The sequence below is a fragment of the Microchirus variegatus genome, assembly GCF_963457635.1.
Source record: "Microchirus variegatus genome assembly, chromosome: 14".
In the NCBI taxonomy this organism is placed as follows: Eukaryota; Metazoa; Chordata; class Actinopteri; order Pleuronectiformes; family Soleidae; genus Microchirus; species Microchirus variegatus.
The window spans coordinates 4,345,132-4,372,631 of NC_139815.1; the positions used below are offsets into that span (position 1 = coordinate 4,345,132).

Below are 27,500 nucleotides of genomic sequence, written 5' to 3' on the forward strand. Positions count from 1 at the left end.
GAACCTTTCTTTCTTTTTCTCTTTTAAGTGATGAATGAGCGCTGTTGCAATGCCTTACTAAAATGCCGCTGTCCTCCCTAAAAAAAACATATTGCTTTCCTTTAACCATGAAGGTGATCTGACCTTAACCAAGTTCCCTAAACATAGTCACATCTTAATCACAAGTGTGCCAGAGCAGAAAATAATCGTACAGTGCGGGTCCTTGTGGAAGGTGCTGACAAATGCCCTATTTTTGTTGTTTAGGTGTGTGGAATATTTGAACTCACTCAAGTTCAAGTTCAAGTCCACATGCACACACAGGGGAAACTTAATTGTCAAAAAACTGAGATACAAAAGAATAGTATAATTTAGTTCAAATGATATTGATTGAGTTATTATAAATACAATAAAAAGTTTGAACCAAGCAGTGTATTTGAATCTGACTGCGTTTATGTGTTTCTCAGCAAAAGACTGACATGAATAGATTTACGTGGCCACTTTATTAGGTACACCTGCTCAGATAATGTTCAAATTACCCAATTACATGAAAGCAACTCAATGTATTTTTGTGTAGACATGAGTTTGTCAGTTTTTCTGTGTGGACCCACTTTTTTAACCCAGCATTTCAGCTGTTAGTTTACATTACTACGTTTAAACATACAGTACATACAGAGGGTATAAATGCGCAACTTAGAGTCTTATATCCTTTTTTTTCAGTATAACCTAGTCAGTCTGATGAAAAAAATTAAATAAAAACAATTTCACTAACTATACAAACCCCTGAGCAAAAAGTACTCAAAATGTTTAAAATTAGATTGAATTTGTGAAATTTAGAAAGACATCACAATAAAAATAGGGCACTTTGCTCGTTTTTATGAACAAAAAGACAATAAAATACTTCTGCACAATTACTGATACTTTATATCACTACTAAAAATGCAACATAAAATGAATCTTAACTTTGACACACATAAGAACACAACACATTTTTTTTTAAAAGCCTGAATATGTGACCTACAAATATACAACCCACGATGTCCATATAAGGAGTTGTATATTAATCCCATGGCAAATTACCGTTTAAGGGTTAAAGACGACCATCAACCATCAAAACATGGTTCTTGACAGAAATCTTGACAATCAAATTGTGAAATACGTTTGATAAATTAATCATTTTATGCAGGTTACTTCAAAAAGTATACATATAAATCCTAAGTGAGGGGTTGAAAAAATAAATAAATCTACCACGTCTGTGGAAATAAGCGGATTGAGATGAACCGCTGATGCTCAAACTCAGCATCGGACTATAGGGAAGAAAGATGTTTTAATTGACTCTGAACGTGGCATGGATGGTCTGAGTATTTCATAAACTGCTGATCTACTTGGATCTTCATGCACCATAGGGTTCGTAGACAACAGTCTGGAAAAGAGAAAATATTGTTCTCTGGGTGAAAATGCTTTGTTGATGCTAGAGGTTTGAGGAGAATTGGTTTGAGACGATAGTAAAGGCAACAGTAACTCAAATAAATGTAAGGTATGAGGAAGACGTCATATTCGGACCGGGTGACACTCTTGCCACTTTATTAGGTGTTGTGTGTACCTAATAAAGTGGCCAATGAGTGCTTTGTAATGAGGTAAAATAAGCAAGACGGACAGGTTAAAGAAAGTAACCAATCAGGTGTATCGTGGATGACTATTACCTCTACAGAAACATACAACCACAGACAGAGTTCAACACGACAGTGTGTGCACTTAAGTTGTCACTGATAATAAACCATGGTCTGCAGCACTTTGTACCAACCTTGTCCACTTTCTGACCCCCCCCCCCCCCTCCCCCTCCACTCAGCATGTTTAATGAAAGATGGAGCCAAAGACAGTTCCATAGAAGATGCACTAAAAATCTGTTTCGCTGTCAGATCGATGAACGTCTGACAGCGACAGAATGCGTAGCCACGTGTGCCTCTGCACAAACAACACGACGGTGCTCCTGCGACTCGCGCGCATCAGCTCCGGTGTCTGTCTTTAGTGACGCGTGTCGTCGCCCGCTGATTTAACCTGACACACACCATGTTATGTGGCATGTCTGGAGCAGCACTCGGGCCTGTTTCTTTGATTCGCCGAGACAAGTGCAAACACATTAAAAGCCGAGCCCACGCCGGTCAATGACTACAGGGAACCACTCCGCCATCTCCAATGGCAACAAAACCAGCAAAAAACCTCTATATTGTTATCCATCTGCCTGCTGGATTACAGCGTGGCACTCGCTTGCTCAACCCCGTGTCCATCTGACCCCGGAGGTCCCCGGCTCAGCCTGAGTGTCAGAGGCAAACGGGTCTCCTAAGGCTGCCAAGAAAGCTCCGGACAAAATGTGACAACATTGAAGCTGACAACCTCCTCTAAGTGCTTGTTAAATAAAAAAAAAAGAAGTGCTGCGTACACTTAAATCAAGGTGCACAAAAAGTAGTCACAGGAAACAGTCAGGGTTGATTCAGTCACATGATGTGACACGGTGTCACCGGTGCTTAAACGCAGCAGATGTTTTGATTTCTTTGTCAAAATCTGATGGATGTTTTTTGTAGGGATGTCCCGATGCTGACCTCAAGTATCAGGTCGGAGGAGATCTGACATTTTTTTCTACCTGCGGGATTTACCACATGTACGGCTTTCGGCCACTTTATTAACAGTGAGCAGATCCTTCATGTAACTCAGCTGTAGGCTGTAGCAGGGCTTTGCTTGGGGCAGACTGCATTTACGTCATCCGGCTTTCTTGGCGACCAAAGCAGGCTAATGTCACCAGAACTCCAATTTATAATAGGGATGAGCCAATATGATACTCAGTATCGGTCCGATACTGGGCAAAATCACTGGATCGGATACCGGAGACAGGATAAAATCCAATATGTCACATGCTTCACTATTCACTGACTCTCAAAAAGTTCTCCAGTCGTGTTGTGGGCTGTTTATTTCTTCCTCGTGGGAGAAGAATAAGTGTTAAAATGTTGAAGATACGAGTTGATTGTTTTTCTTGATTGATCAAGGTCTTGTTTGGTCCATAAATGTCAAAAATAACTCTGTTTTAAGGATTTCTTTAATTATATTTATATGGAGCTAAGAAACCAGAAAATATTAACATTTAAGAAGCTTCTTTCAATTATTGAAAAAAACACTCATCGATTATCAAAATAGTTGACAATTAATTGTGTGATTAAATAATCGAGTAATTGTTTCAGCCCAATCAGAAGAACTAATCTTCCTTTTGATCTTTCTTTCTTTCCAAACTTCCAAATGTAATTTAGTTTACTGACAGTAACCAACATGCATGGTTTACTGTGCAGCTCAGCACTCATCAGCAGCTAATGATGGGATTATGGGCCAAGAAAACCTGATTGAGACATCATCTCTCGCCCTTTTTGTAATTGTTATACTTTATATTTTGCTATATACCCACACACACACACACACACTATGAGGCTTCTATAAATAAAGGGGAGCATACACTGTACAGACGGACACTACATTTCTTTATTACCCTTCCATATCATGTCCTTGTATTTCAAACCACATGCTGCCACTCTTTTTTTTTTTTTCAAACATTCCACAGTTCACCACAGATCAAAATCTTTTAATTAAAAAGGGACATCTTTGGTGCGGCACATTTTTACGATTACGTGCCAACCTTTTCGGAGCCCCCGTTGCCATCTGCTGTCACAGCACTGAAGCTGAGGACTTATCCGCAGCAAGCTGTGTGTGTGAGCAGCGAGCCAGTGGACACACACACACACACACACACACAAACAGAGAGAAAGATATAAGAGATTCAGACACAGGAAGTGAGAGAGACTGCAGCAATGAATGAGGGACAAGTTTGTTCATTGCATCTGTGGAAGTGAACCTCAACTGACAAACAAATGGGACACACTCTCTCTCTGATGGAGGCAGTCATTTAAACTTCCCCGAGCAAAATCTGCTGACTAACAGCAGCAGTCTGCTGTGCGGTCAATCAGAAAGTCAATCAGAAAGAGATACTGAATGACTGTCTGTGCAACTCTAGATCAGTCAGAGCCAGAGACTGAGACTGGAACATATACAGTAAAAAGTAAAGATGACAGGAAATATCATCTGTATATAAAATGTGGATGTAGTCTCACTAGAAGTCAGATTATTAATACCAGTAGTTCTAAAAGTTTAAATCAGGGCTGTCAAACCCATTCTAAGTCAGGGGCCACATACAGAGTCCGAGTAAAATAACAGCATAATTACCTATAAACTCTTTTTTACATTTAATAAATCTTTTCCCATACAACATATTATGAAAAAATGAAAAATGTTAGCATTCATACACATGCATTGCAACTTACAGATGACAATGGATCTACAAAGCAAAACTGGAATGGTATCTGGAACTACAAATTCTACTATTTCACATGATTTCTCTTACCGGGTCAGAAATAAGAAATACAAAGCATGGCAAAATGTCAGTGAAGAAGTTGGAATACTTGGTCAGTTTAAGAATGAAGTGTTGTTTATAGCGCTTTATTACCACAAAGCCATGTAGCATCGTAGTCCCAGTTAGCACGGCGATCGTGTTTAAATGGTTTGGGTGCGTGTGAATAGTGACATTCCATGTAAATGGAATGGAGTTGGAGTCAAACAGGTGATCTGGAAGAGTCTGAGTGTTTATTTCTCTCAACAGGCTTGGAACACAAGGCATATTTAATGCTAACTCTATCCCGTACGCCTCTTTCTCTTCACACACACACATACACAGCACTGCTAGCTTACTCTCCCTCCCTGCATGTGCACTTGCCCGGCTCTTAAAGAGGTCGCAGCATTTTTACAACAATATAGTTTACACAAATCCATCGTCATTTGACCTTCTGGTGGGCCGGTTCTGGCCCGCGGGCCGTACGTTTGACAACCCTGGTTTAAATGGAAGTCTATGGAGAATACTTTATTGACAACATCAGGAAACATATTCCTGAACAGTTAATTCATCTCAATCTCACGTTTCAGCTCTTCTTCAGTGGAACGTGATGTTGAGTTTGTCAATTAAGTTCCCATTGTGATTGACAGCTGGTTGCAGGAAACATGACTTCCTGTTTCTCTAAATCGCCAAAATCCTCATCCCATTTAAACGATTTTAAATGTAGAATAAAGCATGTATTTACTGTGATCTGCAGCTACCTTTATCAGCTGCTAAAATAATGCCTAGTAATATTTGTATTTATTGTTCTGTGATATCATTTGTTGTAATGGGTGCTTGTCCGTTCGCATATATACAGTATGATGCTGCTCTCCTGACCCTGTTTTAGCTCGATCTCAGTTCTGAAAGAGATTTGAAAGTCAGCATGGCAACGTCCGAGTAAAAGAAAGGTGAAATCAAAACCGGCTTGACACAAGATTTATCAGATGCATGCATTAAGTGACGTGATTTAGTTCTCAAACATGTGCAAATGGCTTGTTTATGTGTTTAAAAATAATATTAGACGTTTCAGATTCACATCGTTTTATTTTATTATGCACACATTTTTGCTCTTGTTATGATTCAAAAATATGAACTGGGTCACAGTGGTTTGTCATCTTTAAAAAGTGGGTCCGCATATAAAAAGTCTGGGAAACACTGTACTCGATCACACACACACACACACACACAGTAATACTGTCACCTTCAAATACCTTCAAATATAGAACAGCAGCAAATTCCCCAGGTATACATTTTTACGTGATTTCTCAAAACAAATCCCATGTGTGCTCAAATATTATAACGAATATAACAAACATAACGCAGAGTGTATCGCAGATGGCACATGACTTTGCGTAAGTGCACTGCATTGCCGTAATTATGTGCCGGTTTGAGCCACTGGGAAAATTCCAGAGATTAATGAAAGCTAAGAAGTTGCACGTCAAAGCCACCGTGCCGTATTACGGTAATTTCACTGCCGCCGTTGCAAAAAGCCGGAGAATCAGCGTCTTTGTCACCAGAGAGGAGAGTGTACGGATTTCATTTTTTTGGCCTGTTTTGGGACAAAAACCCCAAACAAATGTTATTTTAAATATGTTTTATACTGTTCAAAGTACTATATACTGTATGTACTGTATGTTTTTCTTCATTTTCTTCAATTAATGCACTACTTTAACATGCAGTAAATTGTAAAGAACTGCCAGATATCAGAAGTTATTCTGGAAAAATGGGAAAAATGTGATATTTTCTGGCCCTTTTATAGTTAAAATAAGCAAAAAAAGACAGACGTTTTGAGCCTTAGGTGTTAAAGGGTTAATGTACAAAGCAGCTGTGGAAACCCGGCACTAACAGTCATATGCTTCTTTTTTCTTTTTTTTTTCTTTTATAAATAATGACACTTTTTCAACACGTTTTTCTTTTTCATATGCAATTTATAAACGAGCCTGAAACCAAAAATAACGTAACAACCTTCCACCTTCTCTTTCACACTTACACCAGTATATACAGTCACAGCACATCTGTCTTCCATCACGTCTCGTCTCTCCGCACAACCCTGTTCACCCTGATCCATTATGTTAATCATCATTACCGTAAAGAACTGAACTTAATGAGGACCTTGTGAATAGGAATCAAACTTATTCAGGAAATTCTGTATCAATACTAGACAGAAGATCAAGGTTGTTGGCGTTTCTCACGTCAGTCAGTGAAGACTTCATAATCTGGCACAGCATTATTCTAAGGTAAATGTTGCGTAAAGATTATAAACTGGCTCGGAGCTTAAATGTTAAATGATCTGACAGTCGTGGCGGGGGAAATGAGCGCATAATAAGATCAACATGACAGTATAAGCCATCAGGAAAACTAATCCCCCTCAGTGCAAAATACCCTACTTCCTTCCATCATCATGACTTAATATCCACCGTGGACGAGGCCAGACTCCCGATGCAGTATATGCAGAGTGAGTGATAAGTACTGGAAAACGCCTGAACTCGAGAACGTTCAAAAAGGTCCAAATCCCTGCAATCTCAATCTCAACCCCGAGCTGGTTTTTAATGTGGCTCGAGTGTGTTTTAAGCACCTCGAGGATAAAACTCTTAATGGTCATCATAAACTGTAATCCAGAGAGATTCATGCTCTTAATCCTGGATCCATGACCAGGAAACTGTTCTGAGTCGGCGCCGAGACCAATCCCATTTTTTTACGTGTGTGTGTGTGGGGGGGGGGGCTAACTGTTTGTTAGCTTTAATAATTCATGCCTCATCATCTTTAGTGTGCAGCAGTGTCATTTGTCCCCCTGTCCCCCATTTTTTCCTTTCACCCCAACCGGCTGAGGCAGATAGCTGCATGTCTTTGAGTCTGGTTCTGTCAGAGATTTCTACCTGTTAAAAGGGAGATGTTTTCTCTCCACTGATGCCGAGTGTTTGCTCATTGTGTGAATTGTTGGATTTATCTGCTCTGCGTGATGTTGTCTATGTGCAGTGCCTTGAGATGATGTATGTGGTGATTTGGTGCTATACAAATAAAACTGAATTCAATCGAATTTATACAACCTCTGGTTTTGTGCTCACCTGATTATTTGGATTAACAGACATTCACAGTTATAATGGAACATGGTGGTACGGTGGCTAGCGTTGTCGTCACGCAAATGAAAAAGCCACCAGTTTGGACCCAGTTCTGTGTGGAGTTCACATGTGGAGGATAAAGTGGATGACTGAATGGTTTCCATGGAGCAAAACTACAGGAGCCATAGCAACACGTCAAGTGTTAGCCTAAAGACCTGCGGCTGGATGACATTTTCTGATGATTTTATAATACCCTTTATTGATTTCTTATCTTAAGAACCCTCACTCTACACTTGTGCTGAACATAAGGAGGTTTGAGGTTGCACTTGACGCAAGTATATTTGTTGGGGCCCACGGGCCAAAGTTGGCCCATCAAAGGGTTTAATTTGGCCCACCAATATTATTACAAAATGGTGAAAATACATGTAGAACATTTTTACACTTTCACAATGAGCTTATCAAAGTGCACTTTGCATTACCGTAATTTCGCGATAGAAACATGTAAAAAATTCCAGTTCCCGTTTCTTAAAAATCAGAGAATCAGTGTTTTGTCGCCAGAGACGAAAGAGTTGGATGAAGGGTAATGGAATAGCAAAACAACCGTGCCATGCCGTGCCATGATGAGGCAAGTCCACTCACGCTGGGAAATAAAAGTTTCCACATGCTGAAAGCTATTCTGGAAAAATGGCCAAGGCACTGATGCTCAGGACATTTAAATGTCCGAATAAAAATACGGACATTTTGAGGGCTTAGGCAAGGGTTAATATCTATTTAAAAAAAAAAAAAAAATTGACAATCATTGTTTATGCTGATGTCTTAGTGACATTGTCCTTAAAATGAATACAAATATAAATTGTAGTATATTAGTCTGTGTTTAGTACATGGCAGTCGCTGATATTCAGGTACTGATCATTGAAAACTGCATTTTTTGATGTAAAGTGTAAAGTGGTTATTTATTAAAAAAACAACAACATACAAAACAACTAAATTCCAAATTGTATATTAATACAATACATTCATGCTCATGTATTATTGTTTTGGGATTGCATTAATATCTAACTTTTTTTTTTTACCTTTCTTGCTTGATTATAATTTGGCCTCCAGTGTTTCTCATTTGCATCCTGGGGAGATAAAGGTTCCTCTGCTTCTTTTCCATTTTTAATTAACTACTCTGGCCTCTGTGCGTATGAAACAAATATAAAGTGTCATATGTGCGAGCGCTACGTATGGAAAAAAAATACAAAAATTGGATTGACTGATTAAATGAAACGGTGCATAAACATAAAGTTACGAGTGATTTAAAAAGAGAAAACAAACTCAGTTCAACTTTAATTATTCCTTAAAATATTGTGACAACTATGTTGCTCCACATAGAAAGCTTAAATTGTGAGTACTTTCACTTTCTTTTTTTCAAAACGTTATTTTACTTTTAAGCATCGAAAATCACCAAAAACTGCTCGACTATCCACCACAATGACTTCTCAAAACACAGAAATCACGAAGAACTGTAGCATTTCACCACAAAAAAACAAATATGGGATATGGAATTGAAAGAAATGGCCTCATACAGCAGCTATTACTCTCTTTATGTTATGTATGAATTTGGCAGGTACTTTAAGGAGGGAAAAAAAGTGCCTTTTATTGTCACTGAAAGCCACAAATACAGCGAGGTGATCCTGAGTTCAAGGTGATTTGTCATGTCACGCAACTTCTCACCTCCTGCGCTGGCGTCGCTCGCCCTGGCTTGACAGCCTTCAGGAACGCCACACACACACCCACACACACACGCACACCGTTTCCTGGCTCCACTTCATAATTGATGAGGACGGAGGGAAATATGGGATTTGATCCAGAGTGACAGAGCTTTATAAGCTCAGAACAGATGTACGGATGGAGGCTGATTTGACGTCTCTGACGTCCCGAAATGCCACAGAGGTGCAGTGGAATTCTATCTCACTGGAAATAAGCTGAATAATAAAATAATAATTCATGACTGGCGGTATATGATGATATATGGCAGTGGCATATGGCGGCATATGGGAGGATATAGCCTTTAATATCTGCATGGTATGATGATGCAAATTCCCATAATCCCTCTCAACTATGCAAGTACGTGGGTTTTAGACGCAACGATGATAAAGGACGGCAGTCCTATCTGTTTTCAGTGAAGAGAGAAAATTATAGAATATAATGCACTCAAATGGAGAATATTCGTGTAAATAAAACACGCTTTATCATTGCTGTTTTTACCTTTTGACTCAAGGTTTTCTGTGGCCGATGTCTGTGTTGCTTTTTTAGTAATCAGTGCAGCTGATGGCCGACATTTTGAATTTCAGGAAAACAAATTATACACAAAATACACAACATATAATTAACTAAATTAGTACCTCTACTCCCTCTACTTATCTGCATTTTAGATAATATTACTAAATACTAAAGCATATGCAAACAGATTTGTAATCACCAGCAATGAGTACTTTTCCTTCTAACATGTTATATATATTGTATACATTTTGTTATTAACTATTCAATCTTATTAATGTGGGTATGGTGTTACGATATTGTAATGATGATGTATATAATGTAATGATACATATATATATATACATATATATATATGAATTATAACCGCAAAAAACTTTATAAATACTACACTAATACATATGGAGATTTCCCATCAACTTCTGCAAAAAAAAATGGAATAAAGATTTAGTCTCTGACTTAAAACAGAACGTAAAGTAATTACCAATTATAGCCTTAGTTTGGTGTCGCCATTCAGAGGTAATTTCTTACAGAATATAACATGCTGTAACATCGACCCGGCTCTGTGATCTGTCTCTGTGAGTCAACTGCTTATCAGAAGGAGTCGACTCAGCCTTCGACATCGGAATGATTAAAGTTCTTTCTCAAACTGAGCACACCTCATTTATTTTTATTTTTCTTCTTCCCTGCTCTCTATCGCTCAGACTTTCTCTCACTTTCTTCTTTCCTCGTCAGACAATTTGTCTCCCCCCGTTGAATCGTGGAAGGGACAGCGCGTTTTCGAGCTCAGACAAAAAAAAAAGCAGATGAAAAGGAATCAGATCGCCGCTGAACTCTGCAGACAATTTTGGAAAACTCATGTTTGAACTTGAGGGGGAAAAAAAACCACAAAATTTTTAGATCATATTTCTCTCATTGCAGGTGACGGATATAGATTTTGGTAGCTTTGACTTCTATGAGACATTTATAAATGCTGCTGCTACTAAGATAATTAAATGTAATACATAATACCGATAGACATACACTATGTTCAGAAATCATTTAAATGTAAATAAAAAACAACTTAACAACTTTAATCCGATAATGTATAATATAATGCCAGTTTAAGGATCTTTTTTTTCTTAAAGTGGACAAACAGCTTGCAGTTCACAGAGACTCATGAAGACCACTGCTTCACTCTCTGTTTACCATGGATTTACATCTACTAATCCTTTAAAAATGAATCCCCAGTGTTTGCTAATGTTCTAAAAACATGTTTGTTTTTCAGTAACTAATCAACCGACTTCTGAATCCAAGCTCTGGGAGAACGGCAACAAACACAGATGAATAACAAGCAAGTGAATATTATAAAATGATGTGTAATTATTAGAACATTTTGTCAAAGTTACTGCGTTGATAAGGGACAAACAAACAGAACAATATCTATATCAGAAACCCCAGTTTTATCCGTGCTTTTTGGCAAAGCTTTTGCACTCTGTGGGTGATTCACATGCAAATTGGAGCATACGCTGTGTGGAAAGTCTCACACTGGCCCCCACACCGGGAGATCGAGTAAATCAAAAAAGGATGTGGAATGTTTGTACTTAATCCCTGGGCTTTTAATAAGTACATTGCAAATGCAGTCAAATTCCAAAAGAGTGTAAAAAGTTATGTCCACAAAAGAAGAGGTTTAGAATAGAATTATACCGTGTGAATAGTGCAGACGAACCAAAAGGACTGTGTGTGTGTGTGTACGTGAGGAACTGTAGATGTGAAAGAATATATTAAACCAAGTTTATCTTGACTACAAGCTAACTCAATGCAGAATAACCTAATAATAACATAGCGTCTAACCAGCGTTATACAAGAGAGGCAATTTCCAATGAGGCTCATTTAAAGTTCTGAAATTGGATGTCAGAGTTGAGGTGTCACAGACAAAAAAACATACTTTCTGAGCTCGAAATCCGACTTGAAGGGGCCTTTCAGTAGAAACCTCTGACTGACAACTCAGATATTTCTACTTCTAACTATGTTTTGACTGAGAACACTACCTTTACTTGCCTGTTGTCCACGTCAGCGAGACAACAAACAACGACATCTGACACGACACAACGTGACAACAAAGGAGGGCATCCAGCGGCTTTTTTTCTGCTTGGTTTGTGGCTGTTTGCTTGTGATGGGATCGTTCATTTGAGTTTACTGAAACACTAGAATCCGTTCATTAAAATGATTTGTTCACCGAATCGTTCAGTGCTTAGCAGGAGCCCAGTGCCCAGCTACGTGACTCACGTCCTCCCTGAGTGCAGTACATTCGCGCCGCGGGTCATAGAGTGAGTGACATCATGAACGAGATTCATGGCCTCAGCCACAGTTCTCCAGTTCTCTGTGTGTCAGTTCGTGACTGAGTCAGTGACTGACATCGCAAACGAATCACAGCAGCACAGCAGACACAGTTCTTCTTACTAGTCACTTCCTCCCCGCTCGGTGCACGTTGGCTGGCGTCATTTTCCGAAGATTCACGAGTGAGTGACGGCACCGGCGAACGACTTCAGGAGTGATTCGCAGAACGCGGCAGTTCCACTCCCGGCCCGCCGCGCTCGCTGCTGAGCTCAACTGAACTAAGAAATGAACGAATCAGTTCATGAAGTTTATCCCAGTCAGTTCGTTCACTCAAAAGATCTTTCGAACGAATCATTCATGACCGACACAACACTAGTTGAAGACACACCGGTCACAAGGGAGTGACACTCCGCAGGTCTAGCTCCACCCTTACCGTATCATTTTACTCTGGTAACCCAATGGAAGGGTGCCAGAAATGGAACCGTTATTTTGGTACTCTTCCTAATGGAAATGCAAAAAAAAGAATACCGTACAGTACTTCTACTCGGTGGAAGCGCGATATAATGATATAATATATAAATAGGATGCCCTGTCAAAACATGAGAGATTCAACATACCCTCATCAAAGTGAACACACATCAAAAAACCTCTTTAGTGCCAACTAGTGGACCAAATTCTGGTTATTTTGGTTAGTGTTGCTACGTGATATGCTAACCAATGTTAGCTTCGGGCTGGTAACATTACTTTTCTTTGTTTCGGTTCAGAAAAATCTCATTACCTACCAATTGAAGTGGACTAGCTGGCGCCTACAGTTTCACCTCCACAAAAATCTGGTGCTAAGTTAAACTGACAAGGGGTGAAATGGACTTTAAGTTTCTGCCAATAAACCCACCTATACACTACTACACCTTTGAAAACAGAGCAGCACGACAACATTCTAAACAGCTGCGAAAAGAAACTCACCTTAGCGACTCTGCTGGCAACTTCCCGACCCACCATCAGGCCCTGGACGAACGTCCGTGCTGCGATGAAGGCCCGGGTGACCAGGGCCTTGAGTTTCCTGGGCACGTCCCCGAAGGGCTTTAGCTGATCCGTGTATTTACTGACGCACTCCAGGTAGTCGTCTGTGAAGTGGTACTGGGAGTTGAGAAGCTGGAACATGCGCTCCAGCAGCCTGGCCCAGAAATCGTTCAGCATCTCCTCCAGGTTGACGTTCCCGCCCGTGTAGTAGCGCTTCAGCTCGGTGAACAGGTCCTGGAAGACCTCGGAGTTCTGCATATACAGCTTCCCGTACGTCCGCGTGAACATGCTGTTGAACGACTTCTCGGAATTATCCAGGAGCTCCAAGAAAAACTCTAGATGGATGGATGGATTTGGGGGAGAGGAGGAGGAGGAGAGAGAGAAAATAGACACAGCCCGGGTCATTATACAGACAGTATCTGATGTCTGAGTACGATGCTTCAAATGCACAAAACCATGCGTGTAATTTTTTCAAAATACTGTTTTTATATACAATAAAATGCCAAACTTCTTATGACTCCATCTGTATAAAAGCAGCGTTTGACAGCAACCAATACGTATTTGATTATGTGAAGAAAATCAGTCCAGAAAGCATTAATAATTTAAAAGCAGAAATAATGGGCCACAAGGACTATGAATGATTAATGTTAAGGTTCTGATTGCATACTGTAACAAAATATTCATAAGTTTGAGACACACTCACACCAGTGTACGTTATCATCCCGGACTCCAAACCATTATTCCCACATGCATTTTGTTTCTCACTGAAACAATTTGTTTGTCCGCCATGACAGCCGGCCGAGGACGAGGAGACATTAACTCAATACTCTGTGATCGCGTATGGAAAGAGGCTGCGTTTGCTTTGAAATATCTGAAGAGCAGGTACGACATCAAGCATCAGAGAGAGAGAGTGACATCTGCACTATTCCTGTAAATATGCAGCATTTCCAAAAAGTGGTCATATATCAAAACGGTCAATCAAGTTCAGGAGTCATGTTATTAATCAAACAATTGAAACTTTAACACTTAATTTAAACCGACAACATTTGAATGGCTCCTCTCCGCAGTACATAACATTCACCATTCCAGTTATTCAATATTGAAAATATATTGTCATTACTTTGTTATTATTCAAATACAATTTGATGTCAATTATATATGTATACACAAATAAATATATATTTTCTTAGCTAAGTGTAGCAGAGTAATAAATATGATACCATGGTTGCACGCTATATTGCACAAGAGGCGAGTCAATTAATCAATTACTAAATTAATCGTCCACTATTTTAATGATTAAAACTGAATAATTTTGGTTTGTGGACAAAAACAAGTACATTCGAGAACATCATTATTTCCAGGTTTGGACCCAACAAGTACTTATTAATTAATAGAGAAAATAACCCACAAAACGAATTAATTATGAAAATAATTGTTAGCTGCAGGTCTAATAGCCACTAAATCACTAAAATGAAACAAAAAACATGTTATGTTTTCTAACTAAGTGATGCAGTACTATCACTGGGAGATTATTGATGTGTAAAATGTATTTATTGACAACTATGTTGCATAAGATATATAATAAAAAATTATAGCCGAGAGAAATTCACCGAAAATCATACAAAACCACCTTTTTTCCAATGTAAGAGCTTCTGTGGTATAATCACCATGTATGAAATGAATGTGGTGGACAAACAAAAAGTTACACTTGATAGAATATAAAGACAAATTTATGTAATACATCCACCACAAGAGACGTCTATTGATCACAGAAACTCCAGCAATCTGTGAATCTGTTTTTCCCAAATTGACCAAAATCACGGCTGGAAAGAGAAAAAGTGCAACACGGACAGTTCACAATGACCTGATGAGGAGAAAACGTGTTGTTTTGGATGACATAATGTGAGCAGATGTGTTTTTTGGCTGAACGTGTGACCATGACCATGGTTTTTGAATGTGGGATTTGGCAGAATGCTGTTCTCCCAGTGAATCTCAGTACCGGACCGTACCACGCTACTTTAAACCCAATACATTTTTTATTTTTTTTTGAAATCCTGGATAAAAAGTCTAGAATATTTTCGATTTATGATGACAGTGGCTGGATTTGTTCTGACCGGTGCCGTCGCGAAGAACAGATTATTAACATTTCCCTCTTAAGTGATAGCAGCTGTGGAGATTCTGCCATAACAGTGCAGTGTTTGGACAGTGAATCTGGAATCTAACTAGGTTAGCTTGTTTCCTCACATCCATGAGCAAAGATGGCAAATTGGGTTCAGTCAAGGACACATTTCCTCTTTCATTACTTGTTTGTTTTCACAAGTATAATCGCATAGTTATTAATTGCTGTTTTGTTATTCATCAAAATTCACATGTATGCGCGCACACACACAGGAAGTGCTGTTGCTTTGTCGTCGTGCCCAAGCGGCTCTCTTTCATGTGAGCATCCGATCTCTGGAGCATTTTACTCAGTCAACAAAAGCGAGGGAATCAGAGTAAGTAAGAAGAGGGAAAAATTAACCGGGGAGTTTCACCGAAGCTTCGCTAATAAGATCCCATGTTCCCGAGCGCGCGGACGCAAATGCGGAGGAGATCACAACACGTCCCCCCCCCCCCTCGACGCGTAAATGTCAAATATTCCTCCGCCCCCATCTTTGTAAACAAACACGATGCGAGACATTTCACGTGCCGCGGTTTTTAATAAACCATTCCGCTGCTCGGGGTATTCTGCTCTGCCTCTGACATGTTTTTTTTATTTGCACTACACGTATGGACACCATGTCGCACCCCGACATGGTGTCCATACTGGCACGCTGCTCTAAGAATACATTTCTCCTCTGTGGTAATGTGACAACCAAATGAATGAGTGGCACATATATTTAGAGACACGCACATGTACTGTAACAATGTGGAGGAAAAGAGGTTTCCAAGAAATGGCTGATAATATGACACTACATCTACACCAGGGGTTCTCAAACGTTTGATACCTGAGGGCCAATTTAGGAACCCAACATTGGACTGAGAGCCGCCAAAGGAAAAAAACGAAAAAAAAACAGAAAGAAATCCCATTTGTAATAATTTTAATGACCAGATTGCAGTTATACAGTTTAGCGTTAAGTAATATAAGCGTTAATATAATGTAATTTAAGCGTTAATATAATAACGCTTTATAATTTATTGGGTAATTACCCAGTATTTTGGCCATTGTTCTTACTTTCTAATTACATGTTATTACCAAGTAACACATTTCTGTTACCATTATATTTACTGGGTAAATAGCTAGTAATTGAGAGCTGTAGCTACCTGCTTATTACCAGCTTATAACCCAATAATACACTAAAATTCACCATATAGAAACCAGGTAAATACCCAGTATTTTGTTTACACTTATTGGTCTGTATCCAGTAATGTCCAATAAACATTTAACAGGCTTAGTAGCTCCTGGATTAAAACTATCAACTGTAATTCACTGCGGGCCCCCAGAAATGTTTCTGCGGGCCGCCATTGGCCCCCGGGACGCACTTTGAGAACCAATGATCTACACAATACAGCGCACAAATGCTGATTCACTAATGAAACTGTTATTAATAATACACGTTCTAATCTTGCCCACCATTCAAAGTGCGTGACATGAACCCGCTCTGCCGTTTACACCCATACACTGTGTGTTTCTATATGCAGCACTTTTTATGTCACACATCTGTCACATCCATTCATACGCTGCCGGCAGGAGTAATGTGTTGGTTAAGTGTAAGGATGTACAGCACAGCTGGGGATTGAACCCCCATCCTTCCTGTCGGAAGACGACCCCCGGCTTACATACCGCTGACACACAGTCGACCCCTTTAACGCAATATTTTAATCCCAAATATGTTGCGATAAATGTTCAGTTTAAAGTCAACGGTCATTTATTTTCACTCGCTGAATCACAGCAGATTTGCCCATAATGGGATTAATAAAGGATTGTATTATCATCGTCATCCTTTAATAATTTATTTTTCTTACTTAATAACTGTACAGTCTTACTGCAGGGTTTGGGAGGTAAACTGATTTTAAAGTCTTAAGCCATACAGCCCAATTTATACTTCTGCGTAAAGTGCTCTGCGTAGGCTACGTAGAGACTCTGCATCGACGCAGAGACTGTCGAAGAGCCTCTGCGTCGTCTCCGTCTGCACGAAATATTTTTTAAGTGTCCGTCACTCCGTCAAGGGACAACGGAGACGGCAAGAGCTGCGATTGGTCCTCAGGACAGGCCGAGCGAAGCTGCTCTGTGCCGGCTCTCAGTGAGCTCCGGGCGTCCTGACAGAGGCGGAGCTGATCCCCGGCGATAACGCCGCTGCCGAACTATAAATACGTCATATCTTAACACACACAACACATGTTTAGACTCTAAATGGCCAATTTCTCGCCTCAAATTATCTTAAAACTGCGTTCCGTCACACAGAAAAGTGAGAAACGGCCACTGTTTCAACAACAACAGTCTTTCTCTCTCTTTCTTTCTCGGACGCCATTGCTCACTGTAGCCAGAAGCACAACAACCTTGCGCAGCGACCCCTACTGATCGGGCGGGAAATTGCAGCGAGTGTCCGTCACCACGACGCAGAAGTATAAATGCTCGAGGCGTCTACGTGGTGACGCAGACGGATAAGGCATACGCAGTCGGAGAAGTATAATGTGGCCTTAAGGAAGAAAAAGGAAATGGTCGACACACTTGGTAACCCCTAAATTAATTAGATTTATTCAAACTAAAAAGGAGGCTTGTTGTCCTGATTCAGGCTTATATTTCACGAGAATGAGTTGAATTATTTTAGGTGTTACAAAACGGAAGTATTTTATAGGTTTGTCGACCATTTTCTTGTTCAGTGTAAATGTGGTGTTCCAGTCAAATCAGAAATCAACAAATTATTTCTAGTTGTAAAAGAGTTGATGGTCTTCATCAGTGGTTTTGGATCTTTAATAGCATGTGATGTCAGTTTTGTAAAACAATGTCGTAATTTTGAGGAAAATAGATACCGAGTGGACTCGCGGCGTGATTGAAAGCTCGTAGGTTGTAAATCCCGAGGCTTCAGTTTACAACCGGAAGATGATGCTTTTATACGATATATGGCCGCGTGGCACGAGTATTTTGTGCCCAACCACTGGTGTGTGAAGCGTATTGTATTATCGTAGACCTCCATAACCCTCTGGCTCTGGATATGCTAATATTACCAGTGGTTTTTCAGAGTGGTGTAAGTTACAGTTACAGTTAAATGTGTATTCCTGTAACCAGCTCCCTCCCTCCCTCCCCTGTTTCATTTTTCACCTACTGTCGAGATGACCCAAGATGTCCACGCCAAAGGTGTGAGGAGACCAGTCCCTAGTCACACACTCTACATTCTCCTCAGCTGAATGACCTGCCATTACGTTAAAACTGTTGTTTAAATATAAAGAGCCTGAAGGACCCTTTTTTTTCATCTCATTGTTTCAATTAGTCCTGTATCAAGGACACAGAAGCCCCTGTGAATTATGCACACAGACAGTGTGTAACCACATAAAAATGTTCAAGAGAAGGTCAATAGATCTGGCAACACCAAAAACCTCAACAGCATTATTAATATCGGTGTATTTATGTGCATGTAATGATATATCGTTATACAAAGAAACACTTTTTAATAGTGCTGGGCACATTAACGGCGTCAATGTTAAAGCATGACGCGTTTCCATGACGACTGACTGGAAAAAGACGCTTGTGACGTCATGTTTACGTGACTCATGATTGTTAAAATGAGTCTCTAAAGTAACACAGATTTTCGTGCCGCGGCACCAGAGTCTGGGCACCATTTACCAGTTAGCTTCGTTAGCAGTGTTAGCTGCTTTAGCGCCATTAACCCATCTACAGTCGAGCTGGGGCGGTCTGTTTATTAAACGAATAGAGCAGCACTACAAATATCTACCAGCGTACCTGTGTACTGTGTATGTGTGCCTCTGTTTTTTTTATTTTTATTTAGCGTTACTTTAGAGACTCATTTTAACAATCGGGAGTCACGTAAACGGGACGTAATGCACGTCTTTTTCCGTTCAGTTGCAGGGCTGCCAACCTTTGAGAAAACCTTGGAGTGAGACATCGTGGCATGCGAGGTTAATGTATGGCTGGTTAACACCACACACCCGATAAATTTATTTATAGTAATATTTTATGCATCCCAAACTTATTTAATGCTTTATACAATATGATGTATTGATTATTAATGCTTAATACTCATATTGCTTTATACAGTAATAATAATACAGTAAATAAGTCAAGACCTGGATTCGATCCTACGACAATTCCCCACAAGAGCCAAACAATCATCAGAGGATGGATTATATCCGCACCATATGCTTATTCTATTCAGAATAGAGCTTAGCTTGAGCAAGCCCAACCCGACCCAAGCGGGCCTGACACATCTACTGTAATTACGAGCCCCCAGCCCGATTTAAACCCGACATTTTTTTTAATACGTGAGCCGTAAATGTACACATACGTCCACATCCATCCCACAGAGGGAGCTTGTTGTACCTGCTGCCACAGGCTAATTGACAACAATAACAGAGCCGCTGAGATCCGCTTCCATGAACGTATATGTTGCTAATGACGATACGCTACCTGGTTTTTAAATGATGCGTTCATGTCCGCAGGTTTTTACACCTTCACACAATATACGACGCGCTATAACATACCACGCGAACACGACGAGGGAGAAAAAACACAAATGCTTGAATTAGAATCTAAATTCTAATTCAGAACCGTTTTTAATCGTGACGTGTACTTCAGTGTGAGAAATCGGAGGTGTGGCGTGAGAAGTCAATCAAATGCGTGAGTCTCACGGCCAATGCGTGAGAGTTAGCAGCTATGCGGTTGTCATGGAAACGCGTCATGCGTAACGTTGATGCCGGTGACAGCGTTAACGCCCAACACTACTTTTTTTTAATGCTACTGGACATTTGCTACGTTATCTCACTTTAATCAACCGCTCACTCTCCTGCACCAAAGTCCATACTAAAAATCAGCGTTTTTAGCTCACAGAGACACATGAGCTGCTGGTCAACTTACTGCCGCGTTTCGTGAGTTTGTGTCACTTCGATAAATAAATTCAAGGGATTTCAAACATGGAACTCACCAAATAGCTCATATAAGCTTACCGGTGAAGGCAGCAGTGGATTATCAATTCATGCCTGCCATGATCCAAAATTGATGATTTGTTGTATGGGATTTGGTGTGTGTGGGAGTGTGGTTTACAAAACTTCAGTTTCAAGACCAAAAAAGGTTGTTCGACAGTGAGGAAAAAAAAAAAAAAAAAAAGTTGCGAACACATTCTTAAGATTTCCTCGACTTAAGCAGCTGTATACTGCATTAAGCAGCCAAGTTATCAGTGAGTGCAAGTATTCCAAGGCTGGTTCACAGAAAGGACAACAGGCTTGGCAATGTGCTCAGCAAAGCCAGTGTTGATAATTTATCAATACCTCATTCAACCACACTCGAAAAATATCTGCAACTATCCCTGTAAAACTGGAATACATTAACGTTAGTACAGAAATGTCTGCTGCTTATACTTTCTACTTCTTGCTTGCAAACAAAGATTTTCTGGTCTAACCCTGAACTCATTAAATGACACACAGTACGTGGCCGCTGTGAACAGATCGCACGCCGTGCAGTAGTGCAACGTTGAATTAAGTTGCTGTGAAATACAGTTAATAGATAATAATATATCCCAGTGTTATAACCTTGGGATCTGGACCCAGGGCTTTGTCAGTGTTTTACTTCTTGGCAGAAATAAGCCAGTGTTGACTGACTCAATATAACAGCGTCCAAGGTTTCTATGATTATAGAGTATGCAGCTGTTGCTGAACTGTGGTTATTGATTTCGCAATCAAAACGAGGTTAAATGACTGACTTCAGTGGTCGTCTCCTATTCAGGCCTTGAGTCCTTAATGGTCCGAGTAGGAGACGACCACTTAAGTCAGTCAAAGATACACAGTGTTTTGCATTCATACAACACTTAACCCACCAGTTAGTTAAGTGTAAACTCTATGTCAAATAAGTATTCACACAATAGTGACCAAGTTTAGCAGCTCCAAACGACTCTCTCCGAGTTTCTCAGTAAAACTGTGTTGAGAACTCGTGGAAGTGATTCATTTTGTATCAACACAGACAGAGGCAACAAAAACATTGCGCTAGTAAAGTGAGAAGACGAGAAGAAGTAGAGTGAAGCATAACTGAAAACACAAGGGAGTGTCTGCGAAATGTTTCAGAAATGAATTCTACTATTTAAAATGTAAATATACATTTTTTGTGTGTGTAAATCTTGTAACGTATTTTATTTTGAATTGTTTTGAGTTATAAATGCTGCATACACACACATGCAGAGGTGTCAAACTTGGTGCCCGTGGGCCATGTGCGGCCCCCCCAGTTGATTACCTGTGGCCCACTACTTCATGATCATGTTATGATATAAACACTGGCCATGACCTCCTTCTCTGTCCTTTAAACACAGCGACACAGCCGCCAGCAAGGTGAAAAAATATAGACTCTAATATAATACTAAAAATGTTTTCTAGCAATATTTTTAATGGTAATAAGATATTTTTGGTTGTAATCACATTATTAAATGTATTACATCAAATATATATATAACAAGCGAGCTACTTTTTACTTTACATTATTTTCCCTGTTTTGATATTAATAGGTTTACTTTGCATCATATTACTATTGTGAATTATACATCATTCCATATCAAAACAGGCACTTTTACTTTGAAATTCAGTGATCATGAATATCTTTATTAGAACATCATGATGGAATATTTTGTTATAATGATTTGTTCTATAATAAATTGTTGTATCAACAGCTGTTTTTTTTTTTTTTCTAGACCAGCCCCAGCTTGAGTTTGACACCCCAGCTCTAAAGGTTTTGCTTGAAAAAGCCTGTTTTCAAATGGAGGATGCAGAAAATCAATAATCTAACATTATTCGTGTTCAAGAAGACCAAAAAGAGGCTGAATAATATCAACAACAAGACGTATCACTGAAGGTTATGCACTGCAGCTTTAACAAACTAAAACACAAAAAAAGAAACTGCAAAAGTCACGTAATTTGAGGAAAATTTGAAGTTTTAATAATATAAAGTAAACACACGAGGAAGAACACTATAATGATCTTTTCTGCACAACTATTGGGTTTTTATGTGATCTCAAGGCCTCGGCACAGATTGCACGGAGGGTTTCAGTTATCAGCTACAGCTTGCCAACTCACGAGGAGCGAATTGCTCTCGACTGGCCAAACTACATATTTGGCCCAGGAATTATCATTGAGAGTTATTGACCTTGGATAACATTCAGCTATCTGGCCTTTGGGGTCTTTAAAAACTTGGGAAACGTGTCAATACTTGGGTGTATGCTTACTGACAGAATACATTCAGGAATCATCCCACATCCGAGTCTCACGAGGAAGAGAAGGTTAAACAAATCAAAATGAAGTGGAAAAAAAGAACTATATGGATTTCGAGCACTTTGTGAGAAGTTCATTTCCAGAGCTGAAGTTACACTGTGATGAACAGACAGACACATGCCAAACAGGCTACTCAAAGTTTTGCTGTCTGCCGAGTGAACAAATACTTAAATTCTATCAAAATACAACACAATTTGCACCATGTTAAAAAATCCGGTGGAAGAATTAGCGACATGTGAGACTAGAGATTACAATCCCACATCGTCCTTCCATTTCCGTAAAAAACATTATGGTGCTTTTCCATTATGCAGATCTAGCGCTATACAGTAGACCCGACTACTCGTTCTTTACTACGCAAATAAAACAGTAAAATACAACACAGGGTGGAATAAAATAGGAAAAGGCTTGAGTCAAGAAGTTAAAACACAGTTTTAACTTTAAAATAAATTATAAATGCAAATAAAATACAACACAGGGTTGAATAAAAATGAGCTATAGTTGAAGGCTAGAGTAAAAAGATCAGCTTTTAAATCTTCTTTTAAAAATATCTAGAGAGCTGCCTTTCCTGATATATAAAGGTTTAGGGGCGTAATTTTCTTTCGACTGTTGTGAAGGAACCTCCAATAAACAGCAGAAGACGATCGCAGTGTTCTTTGCGGTACTTAGCTAACAAAGGAGTTAGCAATGTAGCTACTTGTTCCTAGCCCTAGAAGGAGGAGCTTAAAGTCAACTCTAACACCGGATTTCCACTGGACGCGGAACGGCAGCGGCGTGGTTCTGCTTCGTCCTCTGCCCGGCGGCAATCCCCACCGGGCGCGTTACGGCAGCGGCGCGGAGCCTTGGGAGCCATCGATATTCACAGAAGATCGCGCGATAATCTTGAACGGACGCGAGAGCCAGCGATAGACTGTGTGTATAAAGGAAACAACAACAACACAGCTTCTTTCATTCTCCGACGTGGAAGAGCTGTTGATCTGGTGTCATAAATTATTTTATGTTTCTCCACTTCAACAATCAGTCTCTCGTCATACATTATGACTCTCTGAGACGCTCTGATTAATTGACTGTTGACCTGGCAGCAGCGGTCACGATGTAATGTTGATGTGAAGTTGTGACAGGCTATATGACCTGTGTATTGTGTTTTATTTTGAAAGGGTGGCGGAAGTGTTTTACTTTGATTCTGTGTCGGACTTCCTGTCTTGTGCGACCTGCTTCGTTGAAATTTACGAGGTTCAGCAGCAGCAACGAAAAAAATAGAACTGATTCCTATCGATAGCGCTGCGGCGCGGCAAGCCGCTTCTGGGCCGCTGCTAAGACGCTCCGCAGCGCGTCTGGTGGAAATGCTCTCATTGATTAGAATGGAAGCGATTTGCAACGGCGACTGCGCCGCGGCCGTTCCGTGTCCAGTGGAAATCCAGGGTAAGGGCGCTTTCACACCTATAGCTCGATTGCTTTGGTCTGCACCAGTCAGAAATATGTTACAATGTAGCAAACAGAGGTGGGTACGGTTTGCTTTCACATATGCAGAGTTCTAAACGAACCAAAATAGGCCGCGAAGACCATCAGCACTGGAACCAGACTGACCCGTGTTTTCCACCATCGAGTAACATAAACACCGCGGTCACCGGAGCTGATCGCTGGCTCGCTGAATAGGACTGTTCCGTATTCCGGAATGCGATGCTCCGTGCCGCTAACGGAAATTTGGGGTAATCCCGTATCTCATCTATCTCATCGTCACCCATAATGCATTAAACTATACCGTTTCGTCCCATTTAGTTTGGTTGCTTTCACACCAGAGGAACTGTACCAAAGTAGGACAGCTAAAACTTGGACTGGTTGATTGGTGCGCACCAAACGCTGTATGTGTGAAAGCACCCTTAATGTTACAGGGAGCCAGTGTATGTGCAGCTAAGACTGGACTATTATGCTCTCTGTTCCTGGTTCTGGTTAATAAATGAGCAGCAGAGGCAGTGGTTTTCTTTGGGAGGCCGGTAAAAAGTATGTTACAATACAAAAGTCAGCTTGAGATAAAGGCATGTATTTGTTTTTCAGCATCATAAATGGTCGCACCTTCCATCGGCATAGTAAGCTTACACTGTAAAATGTTAAAAGTGTACAGCTTCATTACAGCGTAACTGAAAACTGAACTGAAAACAACTGTGCAACGATTCACATGTGGAGTTCGCTGGTACGAGTTCAAAATCGCATTTTAATCGCAATCGCCCATTTCACTTGTCACAAAGGTGGTCTTCCGAAATGTGTACTTCGCCCGCCAACAGCAAATCGCCTGACTACTGTGTCTGCACCTGTGCACCGCACAGCTTTAAAGCTCTGAAGTATAATGCTATGGTAAAATACAGAGGAAACAATGCATAACTAACTGAAGAACTGTAGGGAAAACTAACTATTACTGTGTGTGTGTGTAGGTGTGGACTGTGGAAAGTGGGGTATAATAACTGTGTAAATGCTCTGTATTCATATACAGTAGCACTTTTCTAGTCTTAATGACCACTCAGAGCTGCTATACACGACAGTTCAGACCATCTATGTGCAGTGCTTTTTGGTTCTATGACACATCTTTCATACTCATTCACATGACATAATTATCGGCACCTACGTAGACTAGCGGAATCAAAACCCTCGACCTTCAAGAATCTACGAGACTAACAACTAACAACTAACTCTGGAACTTGACTGCAACTTTGAGTACATTCTAAAGTTTTACTCCGGGGGCCACAGAGTTTCAGGGGTCAGGAAGGGACCGGTCATATGAAAAGTCCAGCTTTTTGGGGACAAAGGAATGTGTTTAAAATTCAATCAGGACATCCCTTTTAAACATGAGAGTCTAATGCTACATGTCCTTACTTCCTTACTCCCTTCCTTGTCACGGAGGACTCCGACGTGTTTTCTTTTTAGGTGCTGGTTATTCACCGTGGTTCTCCCGTGCGACGCCATTTCGCTCTTGCAAAGATTGCAGCTAACACACTTTTTAGGGTCATGAATGGTAAAGTGTTCCCACATTTTGGAAGATTTCGGCGGAACGGTTTTCTCCGCCTCCGCCATGTTTCAAGTCTAAAATATAAGTTGTCGCTCACTCTAAAACTTTCCCGCACCGATTATTCGCTCCACTATTCGCGCGCACACAAGGCTCGCTGTGGGCGTGCATGAACCGGCACGAAACAGTCGGTATCTGTAAACAGTTCCGCGCCTAGGAATGACGTATTAATCGCGCGACTCAACGAATCGATAATTAAATTCGTTGCCAACGCGTTTAGTAATCGATTTTTATCGATTCTTTGTTGCAGCCCTAAAAGATACTTATATATCTAGTATAGTATAGTATACAAACTTGTATTTATAATTTAGAAAAGACAGGACAGTGACCAGTGAATCCTTAGCTAAAAAAAAAAAAAGCCTCACATAATTCCCAATTTAATGACTTTTACAGTTAGCTCATCTATTCCAAACCCTATTTTTTACTTTTCTTCATTAAATTACACAAAAAGGTCTGCTCCACAAAGCGGCTGGGATATCAATTATCACAATTCTAATAATTATGTATTACCTTGCAGCTCTTATGTTTCTCTCTTAGCGGAAAGCATACGGACTAAAAAGCTTAATAATCAATATAAATGAAACGCCACATTAGTTTCACAACGGTAATTCAGGTTGGACTTTTTTTTCTTTTTTTCTTTTTTTTAATATTTTTACTGCATACAAAACATACAACGAGTTCATGCCCTTGAAGTAATTCTGAATGTGGAAAATTAATTTTCTGCGCGCACGGCGCACAAAGTGCTCCTTTGATATCTGGCCTAATTACTGTAAATAATTATGATTAATAAAGGTGACCTTTCTGTTGCTCTGATAACACACGCACACACAAAAACTGCACTCACCCTTTTATTTTCACCCCCATACTATTATTTTTTTTAAAGGAGATAATTATTTTAATGGATAAAAACAATGATATATGTTTAATGCACAGTGTAATGCACACATTCACACCTTTGAATATACAGAACGTCCTTTCAGATTAGCGCGGATCTTTCCGGTGTTTGAAAGGTGAAAGATCTGCTGAAATATCACAGCTGCTGATGGATGGATCAAAAGAAAACATGATATAATAGCACCATGGACGTTTTAGTACTCTTGCTTTTTTTTCCTAAATAGTCCTAAAAGCAGTGCAATAATACATTGCATGTAAATATGTATATTGTACAAAAATGTCACATAAAAATTATAATTGGGCATAAACGCACAACATACTGTACAGAGATATAGTTCACTATAACTTTTTTTTTTTTTTTTTTAAATGACACAAAGATCCATAAATATCATCTCTGCCCATCAAATTGAAGGACATTTAAAAGACAAATTCCCCTCAAAATCAAGGACCAAATGTGATGACACAGCTCAAGATGGAAGGGCAAATTGTAAGAGCTGCTTCGTCCATGGCGTCCACTTTCCACTGGACAAGTAATTGTCCTTTTTGGGGTTTTTTGTAATTTGTCTTTGGTGAGACAGAGATCTTGGAATTTTTCATTTCCCAGGCATCACGTCACAGTTATTAAGCTCTCTTGCTTAACTTTACTCGCGCATTTTTCTGCTCGGAATCTCTATGACACGAAATGTTTTGATAACAGATATCTACTAAAAATCTTATTAGCAGCCTGTAAAAAAAGCCATCACGAGGAGACGGGGCAGCAAGGCAGCAGAGCCACCTATACAAGAGGAGTGTTTGAAACTCGTGACAGAAATACATGATATGGAACAGTTGACTCGTGAAATAAGGACTCAAGAGGATCAATGTCGAGAGAAATGAGAAAAAAAAATGGACTATGTTTACGACATGTCGACCGACAGGAGAGGGACTGAAACACTCGGCAAATCACATATGTCCATGTCCATATATATACGTATACGTATATATT

The 27,500-nt window shown here is 39.9% G+C and overlaps 1 protein-coding gene across 1 annotated transcript in view; it reads right to left on the reverse strand.

Moving 5' to 3' along the window:
• gpc6a (glypican 6a) overlaps positions 1–27,500 on the reverse strand; it is a gene marked incomplete at both ends in the record, with an annotated part of 189,960 nt that overhangs the window by 71,887 nt on the left and 90,573 nt on the right. Inside the window, one exon of the mRNA XM_083900937.1 lies at positions 13,048–13,439. Within this exon, the coding sequence (XP_083757063.1) occupies positions 13,048–13,439 (392 nt within the window). The remainder of the gene's footprint in view (positions 1–13,047; positions 13,440–27,500) is intronic.